Raw genomic sequence first — 14,967 nt, forward strand, 5'->3', positions numbered from 1 at the left:
TGTCACATCATTATCACCCTAAGTCTATGTTTCATCATGTTTTACTTTGTGTATTACATATTCTGAGTTTTGTCATATACCTAGTTTCTCTTTCTTTTTTATTCCCTCTATTCTCTAAATCCTAATCACTAATTTTTTTTATTATGTTCTCTAGTTTGGCCTTTTTCAGAATGTTTTGTATTTACAGATATACAATATGTAGCCTTCCAATTTATCCATTTACTTATTGAAGTACATTTTGGTAATCTCCCTCTTTGGGCCATTTTAATTAATGCTGTTTTAAAGCTCTGAATGTAAGATATTTGTGAACTTAATTTTTTGTTCACTTGATTGATTACTAGTGGTCATGATTGCTAGATCTTAGGGTAAGAGTATATTGAGTTTTATTTTAAAAAACTTCGGAACTGTGTCCCCAGAGGGCTCTATCTTTTTTCATTCACTCAAGGAATGAAAGAATTTCTATTTCTCAAAATTGTAATATCTCTTTTTACTGCTTTTAATTTTGGCCATTCTAATAGTTGTGTATGTTAACTTTATTGTCACAGATGGCGATTTGCTGTAACGTGTTTTGTGTAACATGGTGCTAAACATCTCCTAATATAGTTATTTGTCATATTTTATGCTGTCTTTGGGGATTTATTTGTTCAGCTCTTTTGTTTATTTTAAAACAACAACAAAAGACCTGTTTACTAATTTTAAGAGTTCTGTGTAAGCCAGGTTGAAGCAGGAGGATTACAAGTTCAAACAACTTACTGTTTCTCAAAATAAACAAAAAGAGCTGGAGATGTAGCTAATTGGCAGAGCATTATAATGTTCAGTGCTTGGTACCACAAAATAAAGCAAAATAGTTCTTGTATATTTTAGATAACACTTTTTGATGATTGCAGACATTAGTTTTCTCATTCTCTTGGCAGTATCTCTCATAGCACAAGTTTTTTTTTAATTTTTAATGAAGTCTTCTATTTTTTACACAAATATTACACTATTTTAAATACTATTGCTTTATAGTAAATCTTACAGTGCAGAAGTGTTGTCCCTCTGATTTTTTGTTTTTCCCTTTGAACATTATGTTGGTTATTCAGTGTCACCAAATAAACTAAAAAATGAGTTTATTTGATAATCCACAAAATAATTTGCTGGAATTTTTCTTTTTCTTTTTCTTTTTTTTTTTTAAGAGAGAGAGAGAGAATTTCAATATTTATTTTTAGTTTTCGGCAGACACAACATCTTTGTATGTGGTGCTGAGGATCGAACCCAGGCCGCACAAATGCCAGGCGAGTGCGCTACCGCTTGAGCCACATCCCCAGCCCGGAATTTTTCTTGATTCCACTGAATTTAGATTGGGAAGAGTTAAATATTTTTTATAATAGAGACTTCTTATCCATGAATATGGAAATTTCATTTATTTAGTTCTTCTTTGATATCCTTTAACAGAAAGTTGTATATATGGCGTTGTGCTTTTCTCATGTATGTCTTGTACTTGTTTTGTTAAATATTTAAGTTTTACGGTTTTTTTTCAGGTGGTAGTGCATATGGTGTTGTATATTTAATTATAAATTTCTATAGTTAATTTCTAGAATAATACTAGATTTGACATTGTATATTAATCAAGGAGCCGGGTTCAGGGATTGAACTCAGGAGCACTCAGTCACCTCTCCAGCCCTATTTTGTATTTTATTTAGAGACTGGGTCAACCTCACCATTGCAGAAGCTAGCTTTGAACTCTTGATCCTCCTGTCTCAGCCTCCAGAGCGGCTGGGATTATAGGTGTGTGCCATCACACCCAGCTAGGATTCTGCATCTTTTGCGATACTAGTTTCAATTATTGAGTTATTTTTGTTAGTTCTTAGAGAATTTTTATAGTCATGTTGATAGCAAAGATATAGTTTCATCATCTTTCTCCTAATTAATTTTCATTTTTATTTCTTTTTTATTTTGTATTATTTTATTAACTATAATTTTATGTTATTGAATAAGATTGAGCATGAACATGTTTCTTGAATTTTGTCTTAGGAAATTTTATAGTTTTGCAGCATTAATTATGGTGTTAGCTGTAGTATTTTTGTATTTATGTTGAGAAAGTTGTGCTTTATTTATAATTTACTGAAAATTTGATCATCATAGATGTTGGATTTGCTAAGTACTTTTTATGCATCTGTTAATGTCTTGTGTTTTTAGTTTGTCTATGTTATGCATTACACTAATTAACTTTTTTGACCGAATAAGTACAAGGTTTATTAAAAATGTCATAAACAACATATCGTAACATTTTATATTTAAATATCATACAAAAATAACTAACTTGATGTACATATTCTATAGTATGTAATGAGAGGGAACAAAAATAACATCAAAGAAAAGATAATACAAAAAATTTATAATTCGTCATTTTAAAATACAAAAGAACTAATTTCCCTGTTCAACAGAATTTATCTTTGTTTTGAGGCATACATTCCAGGCGTAGAAAATTAAATTTCTTTTGAATTAATTACAGTTAGTCATAATTTTATTTGGGATCTTCGATTTGGTTGTAAAGATATATGGGGTTCATATGAGCTCATTTAATTTTATGTAATACAAAATTTTTGTTTATTTACCACAATTTTTATTTGCTACTGAAAGGGATATTTTTCAATATGATTTGATTTTTATTTCGTGTCAAGAGTATTTTACAACATTCCCATCCTTCTTGCATTAATCCTCTTTCTAGTTGAGAAGGAGACTAATGATTGCAAGATTTAATCCTGTCAGAGGGCTTGTGATTCAAGCTGATGGGTTCTTTATTTCTGGAATTTTTCATTTTTTTCACTGTTGACTTTGAGAAAGTGAAACCATAGAAAGCTTCTGTGCTTGCTTAAAGCCTATTAAGAAAACAAAATGCTTAGTGTTTTCTGAGCTTCCTGAATCTTTGAGGGTTTTTTATGACATTAACTTTCAGAAATTTTCCATAATTATTTCTTCATTGGATTCTCTTTTCCTTCTGTTCTTCCTATTACATGTTGTACCTTTGGTAGCTATAGTTATCCCATGTTTTTTAAATTTGTATTCGCTTTTATCCTCTGCTTTTCAGTATTAGAAGTCCAGCCCATAAAAGGGAGCGTATTCCCATTACAGTATTTCTTATCTCTATCATTTGATCTAAATTCTTTTTTAGAATTTCTCTTCTTATTTTCCCTATATATATTTCCTCTTGTTGTCTACTTTATTCATTAGATCCCTTATATTAAAAACTAGTTATTTCAAATTCCCATTCTGGTAAATTTTAAAATCCCTGTCATTTTGAGACTGATTTTGATGTTGCTGTGTTTTTCAACTATTTTTGTCCTTCAGTATGCCATGACATTTGGGCAAAAAGTGACTTAATATAATAATGTGTAAAAAGAACCTTTGGTGCTGGGCGTGATGGCACACACCTGTAAATCTCAGCAGCTTGGGAAGCTGAGACAGGAAAGTCTCAAGTTCAAAGCCAGCCTCAGCAAAATCAAGACACTAATAAGCAAGTCAGTGAGATCCTGTCTGTAAAAAAATACAAAATAAGATGGGGATGTGGCTCAGTGGACAAGTGCCCCTGAGTTCAGTCCCCATAAAACCCCCACCTGCGCCACTACCACCAAAAAAAGGAACTTTAGTAACAAGATCTTTACCACTATAATAATAGATTTGGGGAAAAGAGAAGGAACCAGTACATAATTCCGTGATTAAGGCTTAGCATAGTCTAAGCCTGTGTCCTTGTGTATTCACAGATGTTTTTCAGGTTTCCCATCCCAAGTGCCTTAAGGGAGCTAGAACTGGGAATTTTCTTTTTCTCAAGCTGAATATTATAGTTTTGTTTTTCTCAATATCCAGGTCACTTAGGCTCTGATAAAACCTTAGAAGGTTCATTTCTCTGGAGGGCAAGCTTATTAAGAGAACAAAATGCACTTCATATTACTGAATGTCTACATATTGTATCTCACCCAACTGGAAATGAAAGGACTTTTCTTATCTCACTGTGAGAATTCAGTTAGACTCCTGGAGTAAAAACAAAAAATTATGTTCATGCCCATCTAGATACCTAAGTGACTTTTTTGTTTTTGTTTTTGTTTGCATAATCTGGGTTAACTTCTAGGTCTTAAGTATACCTTGCCCTTTATCACTTAGCTTTATATCATCAGCCTTTCCTTCCTCCACAAGTCCTACCCTCAGGATTTACAAAGGTTCAGATTTTGTCAGGTTGCTCCTGTTTCTTAACTTAGTGAAGATTAAATATTTCTAGACATTTCTCCTTCCATCTAAGTCAAACTTTTTTTGTTTGAATACAGCAACTTATTATATATATTTAACTACTTTTTATTGCTCAGTAGTGATTTGTATCATAGTTTGTCTGTTTGCCTATTAAAGAACATTGAGTGATTAAAAGATTCAAATTATCAAAAAATCTCACAAAAAAGAAATATATAACTTGTATAAGAAAACTAACTTAGAACACTTTTAAAATTTGTTAGTTAAAAAAAAAAAAAAAATTAAGCCCAGATTCCTTCACAGGCAAACTCTACAAAACATTTTAGAAGAAATAAAGCTGCTTCTGTGTTGTCTCCTCCAGACACATTTCAATTCACTGTTTTTTGAAAATAATATTTGTAAAAAAGGGCATTTGTTCTTAACATTGAGTATTTTGGTTTCTCCAACACTGATGTGTTAGTTAATGCTGTTGCTTTTGTTAATTTTTGTCAGTTGCTTTTACTTGTGGATTTCTGAAAGAGATCACTGACAAAGAACAAAGTTATGGCCAAAAGAACCTGTAATCCATAGTTACAACATTTTGTGTAAAAACTCTTGATTATAATTAAGGGGTTTAGAATTTTGAAAGAAATTTGTTAAAAGTCTACAATAATAAAAGCAAGTATGTGCCTACAGAATAAATTGATTACACTGCCAAGTCAAACTCAATAATAAATCAAAATAAATTGAGAAAATACTACAAAGTTGTGAAATAAAGTTTGTTTTGTTTGGGAAATGCTGGGGACCAAACCTAGATGCTTAAATTTACAAGCAATTAACTTTTGATCTATATGATCTGTCCCCAGGAATTGTTTATCCTATCAATTTAATGTTTATATTTTTAGGATGCTATGCTTAAGAAGACAAAATTGAGATTTATCTCAAAGATTTGTTATTAAGAAAGGCAAGTACTGTTGTGTTTATATCAATAGAGTCATTATGAAAACAATGTTCTCAATTTTTAATTGGGTTAATTCATATAGTATACTACATAGCCACTAATAATCATGTGGAAAGATTCTGTGATGACCAGAAATAGGTAGGGCATGGGGAGTAAGCAGTGTTATCCCATTTGTATTATACATTCAGAAAGACATATTAGAAAATTAAAAAAAGATAATATTTTACTTAATCTATGATTTCTGAATTGTTTAATGTTGAAATGTTTTAGAAATTGAGTGGATTATTTAACTTTTAATTAAGATTTCATCACCTGATTATTCCAATGAGAATTCCCCAGCAACTCCTCCAGATGAACACGGTCAAGGTGATGCTCCCCCACAGCATGAAGAGGAGGAACCTGCATTTCCACACACTGACTTAGCAAAGTTGGATGACATGATCAACAGGTGCATTTGTTTTGATATTTTTTTGATAATGGATGCACTAGAAGCACAAACTACTTGCTATCATCTTTGCAACCAGAATTAAAAGGAAACATGGCAGAATTTTAAAAGTCTTGGCTATTTTCTTAATTGATTTAATGTTTTGATCATAGCCAAATACTTCGTAAAGCAGACATTCCTTTGAATTTGAAAAACTGAATGATAATGATAATTGTAAAATTTCAAATTGGATATTGTGGCCCTTTTCAGTGTATTTCTGGAGGGGTGTGATGCCATAAAAAATTTCATGTGTAGATAAAAAGAAGATAATTCCATGTGTAGATAAAAAGGGAAAAAAAAAAACTATGGTGAGTATAATATAGATAGGTTTTTCCTTTCATAGTAACTTACTTATAGTGTTTGATTAGTACTAAACCTGTAAAGCATCTTTTTATTTTATAATAATTCTTAGGCCTCGATGGGTGGTTCCTGTTTTGCCTAAAGGGGAATTAGAAGTGCTTTTAGAAGCTGCTATTGAGCTTAGTAAAAAAGGTGAGTGTTAGATGTTACATTATTCATAACATGTGCTATTGTATGTACTTCAACATTATTTTCAAAAGCTTTGCTTTTTTATTATAAAGTTATTGTATTATTTTTATTATAAACTTATGGTATTATTTATTCCTCACCTATGGTATATCATTAGGCTTTTTGATAAGACTTATTTTACATATGGTTATATACAGTCACTTACTGGAAGCAAGAATTGAGGAAAAACCTTTAGAAAACCCTTAGAATATGTGGTTTGTATTTATTTATTATTATTATTATTTTTTTAATGATTCCTGTTCTGGGGATTGAACCCAAAGTCAGGGTCTCATATACAATGTACAGACACTGTACTACTGAGCTACATCCCCTGCCCCTCATAATCTCAATCATTTAAATTTTTATGTAGGATTTTATACAAATTTTTATATTTTTATAAAGATTATTATTTCATCGATTTTCAAAGGGGGGGTGATGAGTATATTCACAAGTTAAGTATTCTAGAACATAGTGGATTTTTAAAAATCTATTATGTGAATTAATGTATCAAAGATTATTTCACGATTTTCATGTGTTACCTAAGGGTTGTTGTGTGATTCATATATCTTCAGCAACTTGCATGTAAGAAAGTTGAAAAAATATTAGTTTGCAAATAGTTTCAGTAGAAATTGCCAAAATTTGACATTTAATGGCTTTCTGGATTGCTAGTTAATCAAAGGACATGTACTAGTAGAGAACCCATAAATTTTTTGGTGAGAATTGCAATTTCACTAGTGTTGCATTTTTATGCGTAATAAATTACATAAACATTCCCTTTTTAAATACAAAGAAAAAGGGTTTTTAGATATTTTTTCACTAAGAAAATTTACTGAAAGGTAAAGCAGTCAAAGAAAGAAAAAATGCAGTATTTTTTTTTTATTATTGTTAGCCAGAAGTAAAAGCAATTTTTTAGAATGGACAATTTTTGATGACTTTTTCTAATATTAGGTATTTTTGTAATCAGATGACCAGTTTTATAATAACTCTTACTGTTTTGAAGCCTTAAAAACTAAAAGAAACATCAGTAATATTTAGTCTCTGGAAGTTTGTTGAAGTTCATATGTTGCTAAATTTGACTAAAGCAAAATTAAATGGTATTATTTTAACTAATGATTGTTTTTGAGTCACTTAGGGACTGTTGTGTTTATTATCGTTTTCATTATTTTAGTACTGAGAATTAAACTCAGGGAACTTTACCACAAAATTGCCCAAGGCTTTAGGAGGCTGGCCTTGAACTTACATAACCATCCTCCTGCCTCAGTCTTTGGAGTTGAGAATAACATATGTTTGCTGTTGTGCCTGGCCTATATTTTACTTTTGATCTTATAAAAATTGTGACCTATGAAAATATTTTACGTGATTAGTAATGTTTTCTTACCGCTCAGATTTCTTTTTACCTAATGTGTGCTTGAATTCACTAATTCAGCAAATATTAAGGATATATGTCCTCAGTATTTGCTAGGTCCTAAATAATAAAAGTGAACAGAAACTGTAAATGATACTTGGCTTTTCTTGCATCAAATGAAATTTAAAATAGTAAAGAAGTCATCTCTTAAATCATTCTGATTATCTACAAGTAACCTTTTTTAATGTGTCTAGTATCATTTTGAAACATCCTTCATTATCATAATACTTGATTTCATGAGGTCCTACACAGTTCATTAAATGTAATATTTCTTTTTCTAAATCCCAGTTTTCTCCTTTCTAGTAAATCTCTTTATGATAATGTAATACCTTATTTCAAAAGCTATAATGCTAATTATGAATTGGAAGCTTCTGTTTATTATGTTTAATCATGTAATTGGTCAGGCGCTTTTTTTTTTATGTTAAATGTACTTTAATGTTTTAACCTTTTCTTAGGGCTTGATGTTAAAAGTGAAGCATGTCAGCGTTTCTTTCGAGATGGGCTAACAATATCGTTCACTAAAATCCTTATGGATGAGGCAGTGAGTGGATGGAAGTTTGAAATTCATGTGAGTTTTTGTACATGTTTTTTGAGATTCAGATTTACATGAATCCCTGTGCATTTGTCTATGGAAAATATTACTGTTGATTACCTTTATGTTATACATATTCCTAGGCTTGATAGACATATTGGTCTTCTGATATGTATAATTAGAATAAGCTTGAGATTTTGAGTTAGATACCTTGTTTAAACTGTCATCTGGAATTCCAGGTGCCTTGTAATCTTATACACAACACAATATATTTTTTTCAAAATAGAGTGGTGTAGATTATAAGGCTTGTTAGTCATGCAGCAGAAAGATATCCAAGATGGAAAATAAAATAGTAGAAACTTAGTATAGCTGGGACAGCAAAATGTATAATCTTTGTTGCAAATGTAGTACAATATGCAGAAGTGTCAAGGAAATATGACACTTGGTAGAAAGGGAAAAGATAGTATCCCTTAGAAATTTAGACCACAAACTGGTGCTCACACAAGTTTTTAGTGTGGATTGAAGCTACAGCTTCATACCAAAAATGTGAAATAAAATTTAAGAATTCTTAGGTGGGTAATATTTTCTAATGGAACTATAAGTGATAAAGTATTTCCTTTTGTCTACAACAAATATAATGCAAATCACCATAGATTTTGAGATTTTCTTCACATTCCAGATAAGATTGCATTTACACTCCAGATTTTAAAGGTGGAAAATGTGGGGTTTTAATGAATTGCTGTAATTATTCCAGGTCTGATTCTTACTTATAAAAGCAATTAATCAAAAGTTATGAAACTTATATGTATACATATATTAGCTCATCTTATATACTTTAATGTGAACATTTTCTATAAAATGACCATGATCTCTATATAAATGCTGACTTATTCCAAATTGATGCATAACTTTTAAGATACAGAAATAAGATGATCAGTGACGATTGAATAGAGAATTGTGTTGCAGATTTTCTTTATCATGGATATTTGACAACCTTAAATGTTGAGATTTTAGAATTATTGCCTGTAGAAAATGTAAGGAAGAGATGATACTGCTTATAAGTTGTAACCTATGAAAATAAAGTAGACAGACAAGCTGTGATACAAAAAGCCCTTGAAGTTTAGCTTTGGGCTGGGTTTATGGCTCAGTGGTAGAGTGCTCGCCTAGCATGTGTGAGGCCCTGGGTTCAATCTTCAGCATCATATAAAAAGATAAATAAAGATATTGTGTCCAACTACAATTTAAAAAATAAATATTAAAAAAAGAAATTAGCTTTAAAATTTTGTAATGAAATTTATTTTTACTATATATTGTTTTGATCATATTTAAGTAGAAGTTAGATGATTAATACAGAAGTTGAAGAAAGATGATTATTAACAAGATAGAATAATTTCTGTGCTTAAAATTGCAGAGTTACCTCATTATAAATCATATCATATAAATCATATCTCCTTCTCTCACCACTTAACAGAGATGTATTATTAACAATACCCATCGCCTTGTGGAGCTCTGTGTGGCCAAGTTGTCCCAAGACTGGTTTCCACTTCTAGAACTTCTTGCCCTGGCTTTAAATCCACATTGCAAATTTCATATCTACAATGGTACACGTCCATGTGAATCAGTTTCCTCAAGTGTTCAGTTGCCTGAAGATGAACTCTTTGCCCATTCTCCAGATCCACGATCACCAAAAGTGTGTTGGTTTGTTTTTGTTTTGTTTTGTTTTTCAAATTTAAATACTAAACACTTTTTTTGCACTTGCCATGGACCATTAGTGATAAAAACTTCCATTAACATAATGATGAACCAGTCAGTATATAACCTTGTTTTATGTAGGTTTCTATCTTAAAATATGCTTTTTGATTTATTTAATCACATTGAACTCCTGATTAGTAACATTATAATTCATGCTAAAAAAAGCTTATTATGTATTGATAGGTTGATGGATCCTGACCTTGTTTTTATGCAAGAGAAATATTTCATTATTAATTAATTATTCATACTGACTATACGAATATAACTATTGTAAATAGCAAGCATTGACTGTATATTGTGTTCACTGTGTTTTGTGTGTGTTGGTGTGCATTTTTAAAAGAGCAGAAGATATTTATTTACACAACATAATAAATTAGTGCGGTGGTGCATGCCTATAATCCCAGTGGCTCAGGATGTTGAGGTAGGAGGATCACAAGATCAAAGCCAGCCTCAACAACCAGTGAGGCACTAAGCAACTCAGTGAGAACCCTGACTCTGTATTTTTTTTTTAAAAGGGGGTGGAGCCTGGGATGTTTCTCAGTGGTTGAGTGCCCCTCATTCAATACCTGGTACCAAAAATAAAATTTTAAAAATAATATAAAAATTTTACCATTTTGCCAGGCATCGTGATGAAAGCCAGTAACCTCAACAGCTTGGGAGGCTGAGGCAGGAGGATCACAAGTTCAAAGCTAATCTTAGCAACATAGCAAGACCTTGTCTTCAAATGAAAAAAAAATAATAAAGGGCTGGGAATATCATTCAGTGGTTAAGTGTTTTTGGTTTGTTGCTATTTTTTAAAAATAACCGAGATTTTTAAAAAAGTATTTTTATTGTTTTTCTTGAATTTTCCATTAGGCATTTCTTTCAGTGCACTTGATTTCTTAAGAGTAAATCTTAGTGTTGATCATCATCTGAATGTTAAGTAAGTAATCTTACTTCAGATAGAAGATAAGTCTGCTTTTAATAACCAAAATTTTAGCTTATTTTAAAGAAGCAGAGTAGAAAGTAGGAACTATTTTACATTACAAAATTAAGGAAAATAGCCAAAAGAACTGAACTATCCTGAAAGAATATAAAAGAAGCTTCCAGGTTTGTAGTTGTTCCTTTCAGTGTCTCAGTGGTTAAAATGTCACTTTTTAATGTCTAAACTAAAAGGCTTTTTAGTGTCTCAAAGCCAAATTGACTAGATTGTTTAATTAATAAACATTAAAAAAAAAAAACTTACGGGGGTTAGTTTTAGCATGTAAACAATTATGCACACACAAATAGAAGCCATAAAGTAAAACAAATTGATACAGAATCCCTTTAAAGAAAATTCTAGGAACAGAGATCATTTTTCCTTTCCAATCTAGATACCTTATCTTTTCTTGTGTAATTTTCATGTCTAAGAAGTTCGCTATTATATTGAATAGATATAATGAAAGTGGGTATTCTTGCTGATACTTAATCATAGAGCAGAATGCTTTTTTTAATCTTCCTTTGAATATGTTAACTATGAACTTTTTAAAATACAGGTATTATTATATTTGGTAGTTTCTACCATTCCTGTTTAGTGTTTTTATTACCAAGGGGTTGAGTTTTATCATTTGCTTTTTCTTTGTCAGAGAGATGATATAGGTGTTTTTTTTTTTCATTGTGTTAACATGATATATCACACTGGTAGTTGCATGTTGGAGATTCATTGTAGTCAGAAAAAAAAAAAAAAACCCACCTGGTTAGGTATGTAATTGTTTTAATGTGCTTTGAATGGTATTACTAGCATTTAATTAAGAATTTTATGTCAGTGTGCATAAGAGGAATTAGTCTTTACTTGTGTCTTTTTTCTATATCAGTTTGTACTGAACATTGAGCATGAGTTCAATTTTTGAGAAGAGAACATAAGGGAATTTTGTCAGTTCTTTAAATTTACAGTAGAATTTGCTACTGAAGACCTCTGGTCTGATAATTATTGGATTTTGTCTCTATCCCAATAATGGAGGGTCTATTCAGATGTTCTGTTTGTTTGTTTATGAGGCTTTCTGTGGGTTGTATATTTCTAAAAGATTCTTCTTCCACTCTAGGTAATCCAGTTTAGTTGAATACAGTAGATCATGGTACTCGGTAGTAATCTTTTTTCTTTCCATAGAATCTCTAGTACTGCTTTTCTCTTAATTCTGAAATTATTTATTTGAATCTCCTTTTTCTTAGATTAAAAATTTGGCCTTTTTTCTACCTTTTTTCAGTACCAAATTTTAATTTTATTCTTATTTTCTTTGTTATTTTTCTAACCTAAAACTTTGACCATTTTTCTTACCTTTTTTCAAGAATCAAATTTTGGTCTTAACTTTTTTCTGTGTTGCTTTTCTAGTCTCTCCACCTGTCTGTGTTATTTTATTTTTTTCCGCCACTTTAACTTTCGTTACCCCTTCAATGTAAATTTACTTAAAGTGTAAAGTTCAGTTGTTCATTCAAGGTCTTTATTTTAAAAAGCATGTTAATGTCTCAGCTTTCCTCTTCATACTGCCTTTGCTGCATTCCATAAGTTTTAATAAATAGTTTTCTTTTTTTTTTTCTCAGATGTCTCAGTTTCTGTATATTTCCACTTTGGTCCATGTATTATTTAATATGGGTCATTTTAATTTTTGCTAATCTGTAGATTCGCCAGTTTTCCTTCTCATGATTTCTGTTTCCCTCTATTGTGTTCTGAAAAAAACACATTCTGTGACTTAAGTCATTTTTAATTTATTAAGACCTTTAGGTTTGGTCTGTAGTTCAAAAGCAGAGTACTTGATTAGTGTGTACTAGGCCCTATGTCCAATCCCTAGTGTCACAAAAAAAGCAAGAACAAGTTTATTAATACTTGTTTTGTGGCACAGTGTATTCTGTAGATTAATCTGGTATGCTGGGCACATTGGCAGACACCTGTAATTCCAGTGGCTGAGGAGGCTGAGACAAGAGGATCACCAGTTCAAAACCAGCCCCAGCAACTGTGCGACACTAAGTGACTTAGTGAGGCTTGTCTCTAAATATAATACCAATAGGGCTGGGACTGTGGCTCTATGTCCGAGTGCCCCTGAGTTTAATCCCTGGTACCGAAGGGGGAAAAAAAAAAAGATTGACCTGATGAGAATCTGCTGTAGAAGGATGATAGTAGTGTGTGTGTGTGTGTGTGTGTGTGTGTGTGTGTAGAGAGAGAGTCATTAGAGTCATTAATTCTATAGTATGTGCAAGATCTCAAGATCTCTTTCTTTTTAAACTGATCTTCCCTCTAGGGTCTACCCATTAATGTAGGGTATTAAAGTCTCTGACTAATATAAATAGAATAGTTTCTCCCTTTAGTAGATGTGAATTTTGATGACATGTTTTCGTCTACTTTCCGCTATGCCAGAATATGGGAGATTGGGTGATTTTTAAAGAAGAGATTTATTTTGGCTTAAGGTTCTGGAGGCTGAGAATAAAGGATAGAATGACTACATTTGATGAGCACCTCATGCTTGGTCCCTAAAATATCAAATTCATTTTTAATGTTAATCCATGATTCTTCTCTCCCTATATGGTTCCTGCTAGAAATCTGTTGTTATTTTACTGAGATTACATTATGTGAAAGAGTTACTTCTTTCTTTTTTCTTTTTCTTTAGATGACTTGATTGTTATCTATCTTGATGTGAATCTTCGGTGTGTCCTTTGTGGAGTTCATGGTGTGTGTGTGTGTGTGTGTGCATGTGTGTGGGGGGGAGAGAAAGACCTTTGTCTTCTCAAATTTGGCAAAATTTTTGACATTATATTAGCTCTTTTTCTTCATTTACCTTCTTAGGTTCTCTTCAAGGTTATTTTTCCTCTTTGAGATGTTTGGTAAATTGCTTGTTATTTCTTCATTTTATTCATTCTATTGCCTTTTTACTCATTAACCTCAATGATATTAGTGATTTGTCTTTAATTTCTAACTGTTCGACTTTTCTGTTGAACACACTGGTTGAATTTGAATTCATTTACAGTACTTTAGTCCACAGAATTTGTTTAGTTCTTTAATTCTGTCTGTGTTGCTGGTTTATGTCACTTTCCCTGATTATTTTTTGTTCTTTGGCTCATGTTTTCCTGTAACTCTTTGAAAATATCTGTCATTTAAAGTGTCAAATAAGTCTGTTGCCAGATAGAGATTTAACTTTGTTTAGTACAGGGAAATCTTTTGAATCAGCCCAGAATGAAAGCTCAAGATTTTCTTCAACATTTTTGAGCATGAGTCTTAAGCCTTTGCTCTGTGTTATTTTTTCTCTGTCATCATATTCATGGCTGTTTTAAATTTTGTAATTTCTGTAAGAGCTTGACCTCTAATTGTTCTTTGTGCCTTGACTTTTGTGTTTGTCAGTCTGTACATTCCCAGGGTTCTGGAGTATTTTTGGGGGGGCGGGGTGGTTCCTGACTAGATTCTCCTTGCCTAATTTTTTAACTTCCTACATGAAGCAAAGGCAAGTTGCTCAGGCATCCCACAGCTTAGAATGTTGCAGATTCAGTCTCCTCTGCTCTCTCTATTACATGTTAAGGAACTGGGATCAAACTACTGCTTTCTATGAATTCTGTGGAAAATGGGAGAAACAAGATTAAGTAAAAACACTCCATAGTAATCGTTTTTTTTTTCCACAATATTCCCTGTTCTTTTTGAATGACTTTTTCTTGGTTGTGTTTTTTTTTTTTTTGGTTGCCATACATTTTTTATTAATTTCTAAAAGTTCTTAGACCTTTTTTACAGGAATGAGGTTTAGGAGCTTCCTAATCTGTCTTTAGCTGCTGTCTTACTGTTTTGGTTTTGCAAAACCAAATAAAAAGATTATTTGGATTTTCATCATATCAATCCTACCTTAAGTTAAATCAGTGTGTCCTTTAAATGTTACCTTTAATTTGGTATTTTCCAGATGTCTTAAATGTTTTTGTTTTAAATAACAAAATTATTTCTGCTTAAGATAGCTTGTAATACAAACTATGTTTGTTTTTTAATTTATTAACTTTAAAGTTCATTTTGCATCTTAATTCAGAGATCTAAGCTGCTTAATTTATGGTCACCAGATACATCTGATAAAATTAGTACAAGTTTTGCCTGTATGAACTAGTCTATAATTGCCTTCTGCTTC

The 14,967-nt window shown here is 31.5% G+C and overlaps 1 protein-coding gene across 4 annotated transcripts in view; it reads left to right on the top strand.

Moving 5' to 3' along the window:
• LOC139703464 (ubiquitin carboxyl-terminal hydrolase 9X-like) overlaps positions 1–14,967 on the top strand; it is a 119,142-nt gene that overhangs the window by 16,256 nt on the left and 87,919 nt on the right. For all 4 annotated transcript variants that reach the window (XM_071606932.1, XM_071606935.1, XM_071606934.1 and 1 more), the window contains 4 exons: positions 5,464–5,609; positions 6,058–6,137; positions 8,034–8,146; positions 9,582–9,800. In XM_071606932.1, the coding sequence (XP_071463033.1) occupies positions 5,464–5,609; positions 6,058–6,137; positions 8,034–8,146; positions 9,582–9,800 (558 nt within the window). The remainder of the gene's footprint in view (positions 1–5,463; positions 5,610–6,057; positions 6,138–8,033; positions 8,147–9,581; positions 9,801–14,967) is intronic.

This window comes from Marmota flaviventris, chromosome Y (assembly GCF_047511675.1).
Source record: "Marmota flaviventris isolate mMarFla1 chromosome Y, mMarFla1.hap1, whole genome shotgun sequence".
Lineage (NCBI taxonomy): Eukaryota > Metazoa > Chordata > Mammalia > Rodentia > Sciuridae > Marmota > Marmota flaviventris.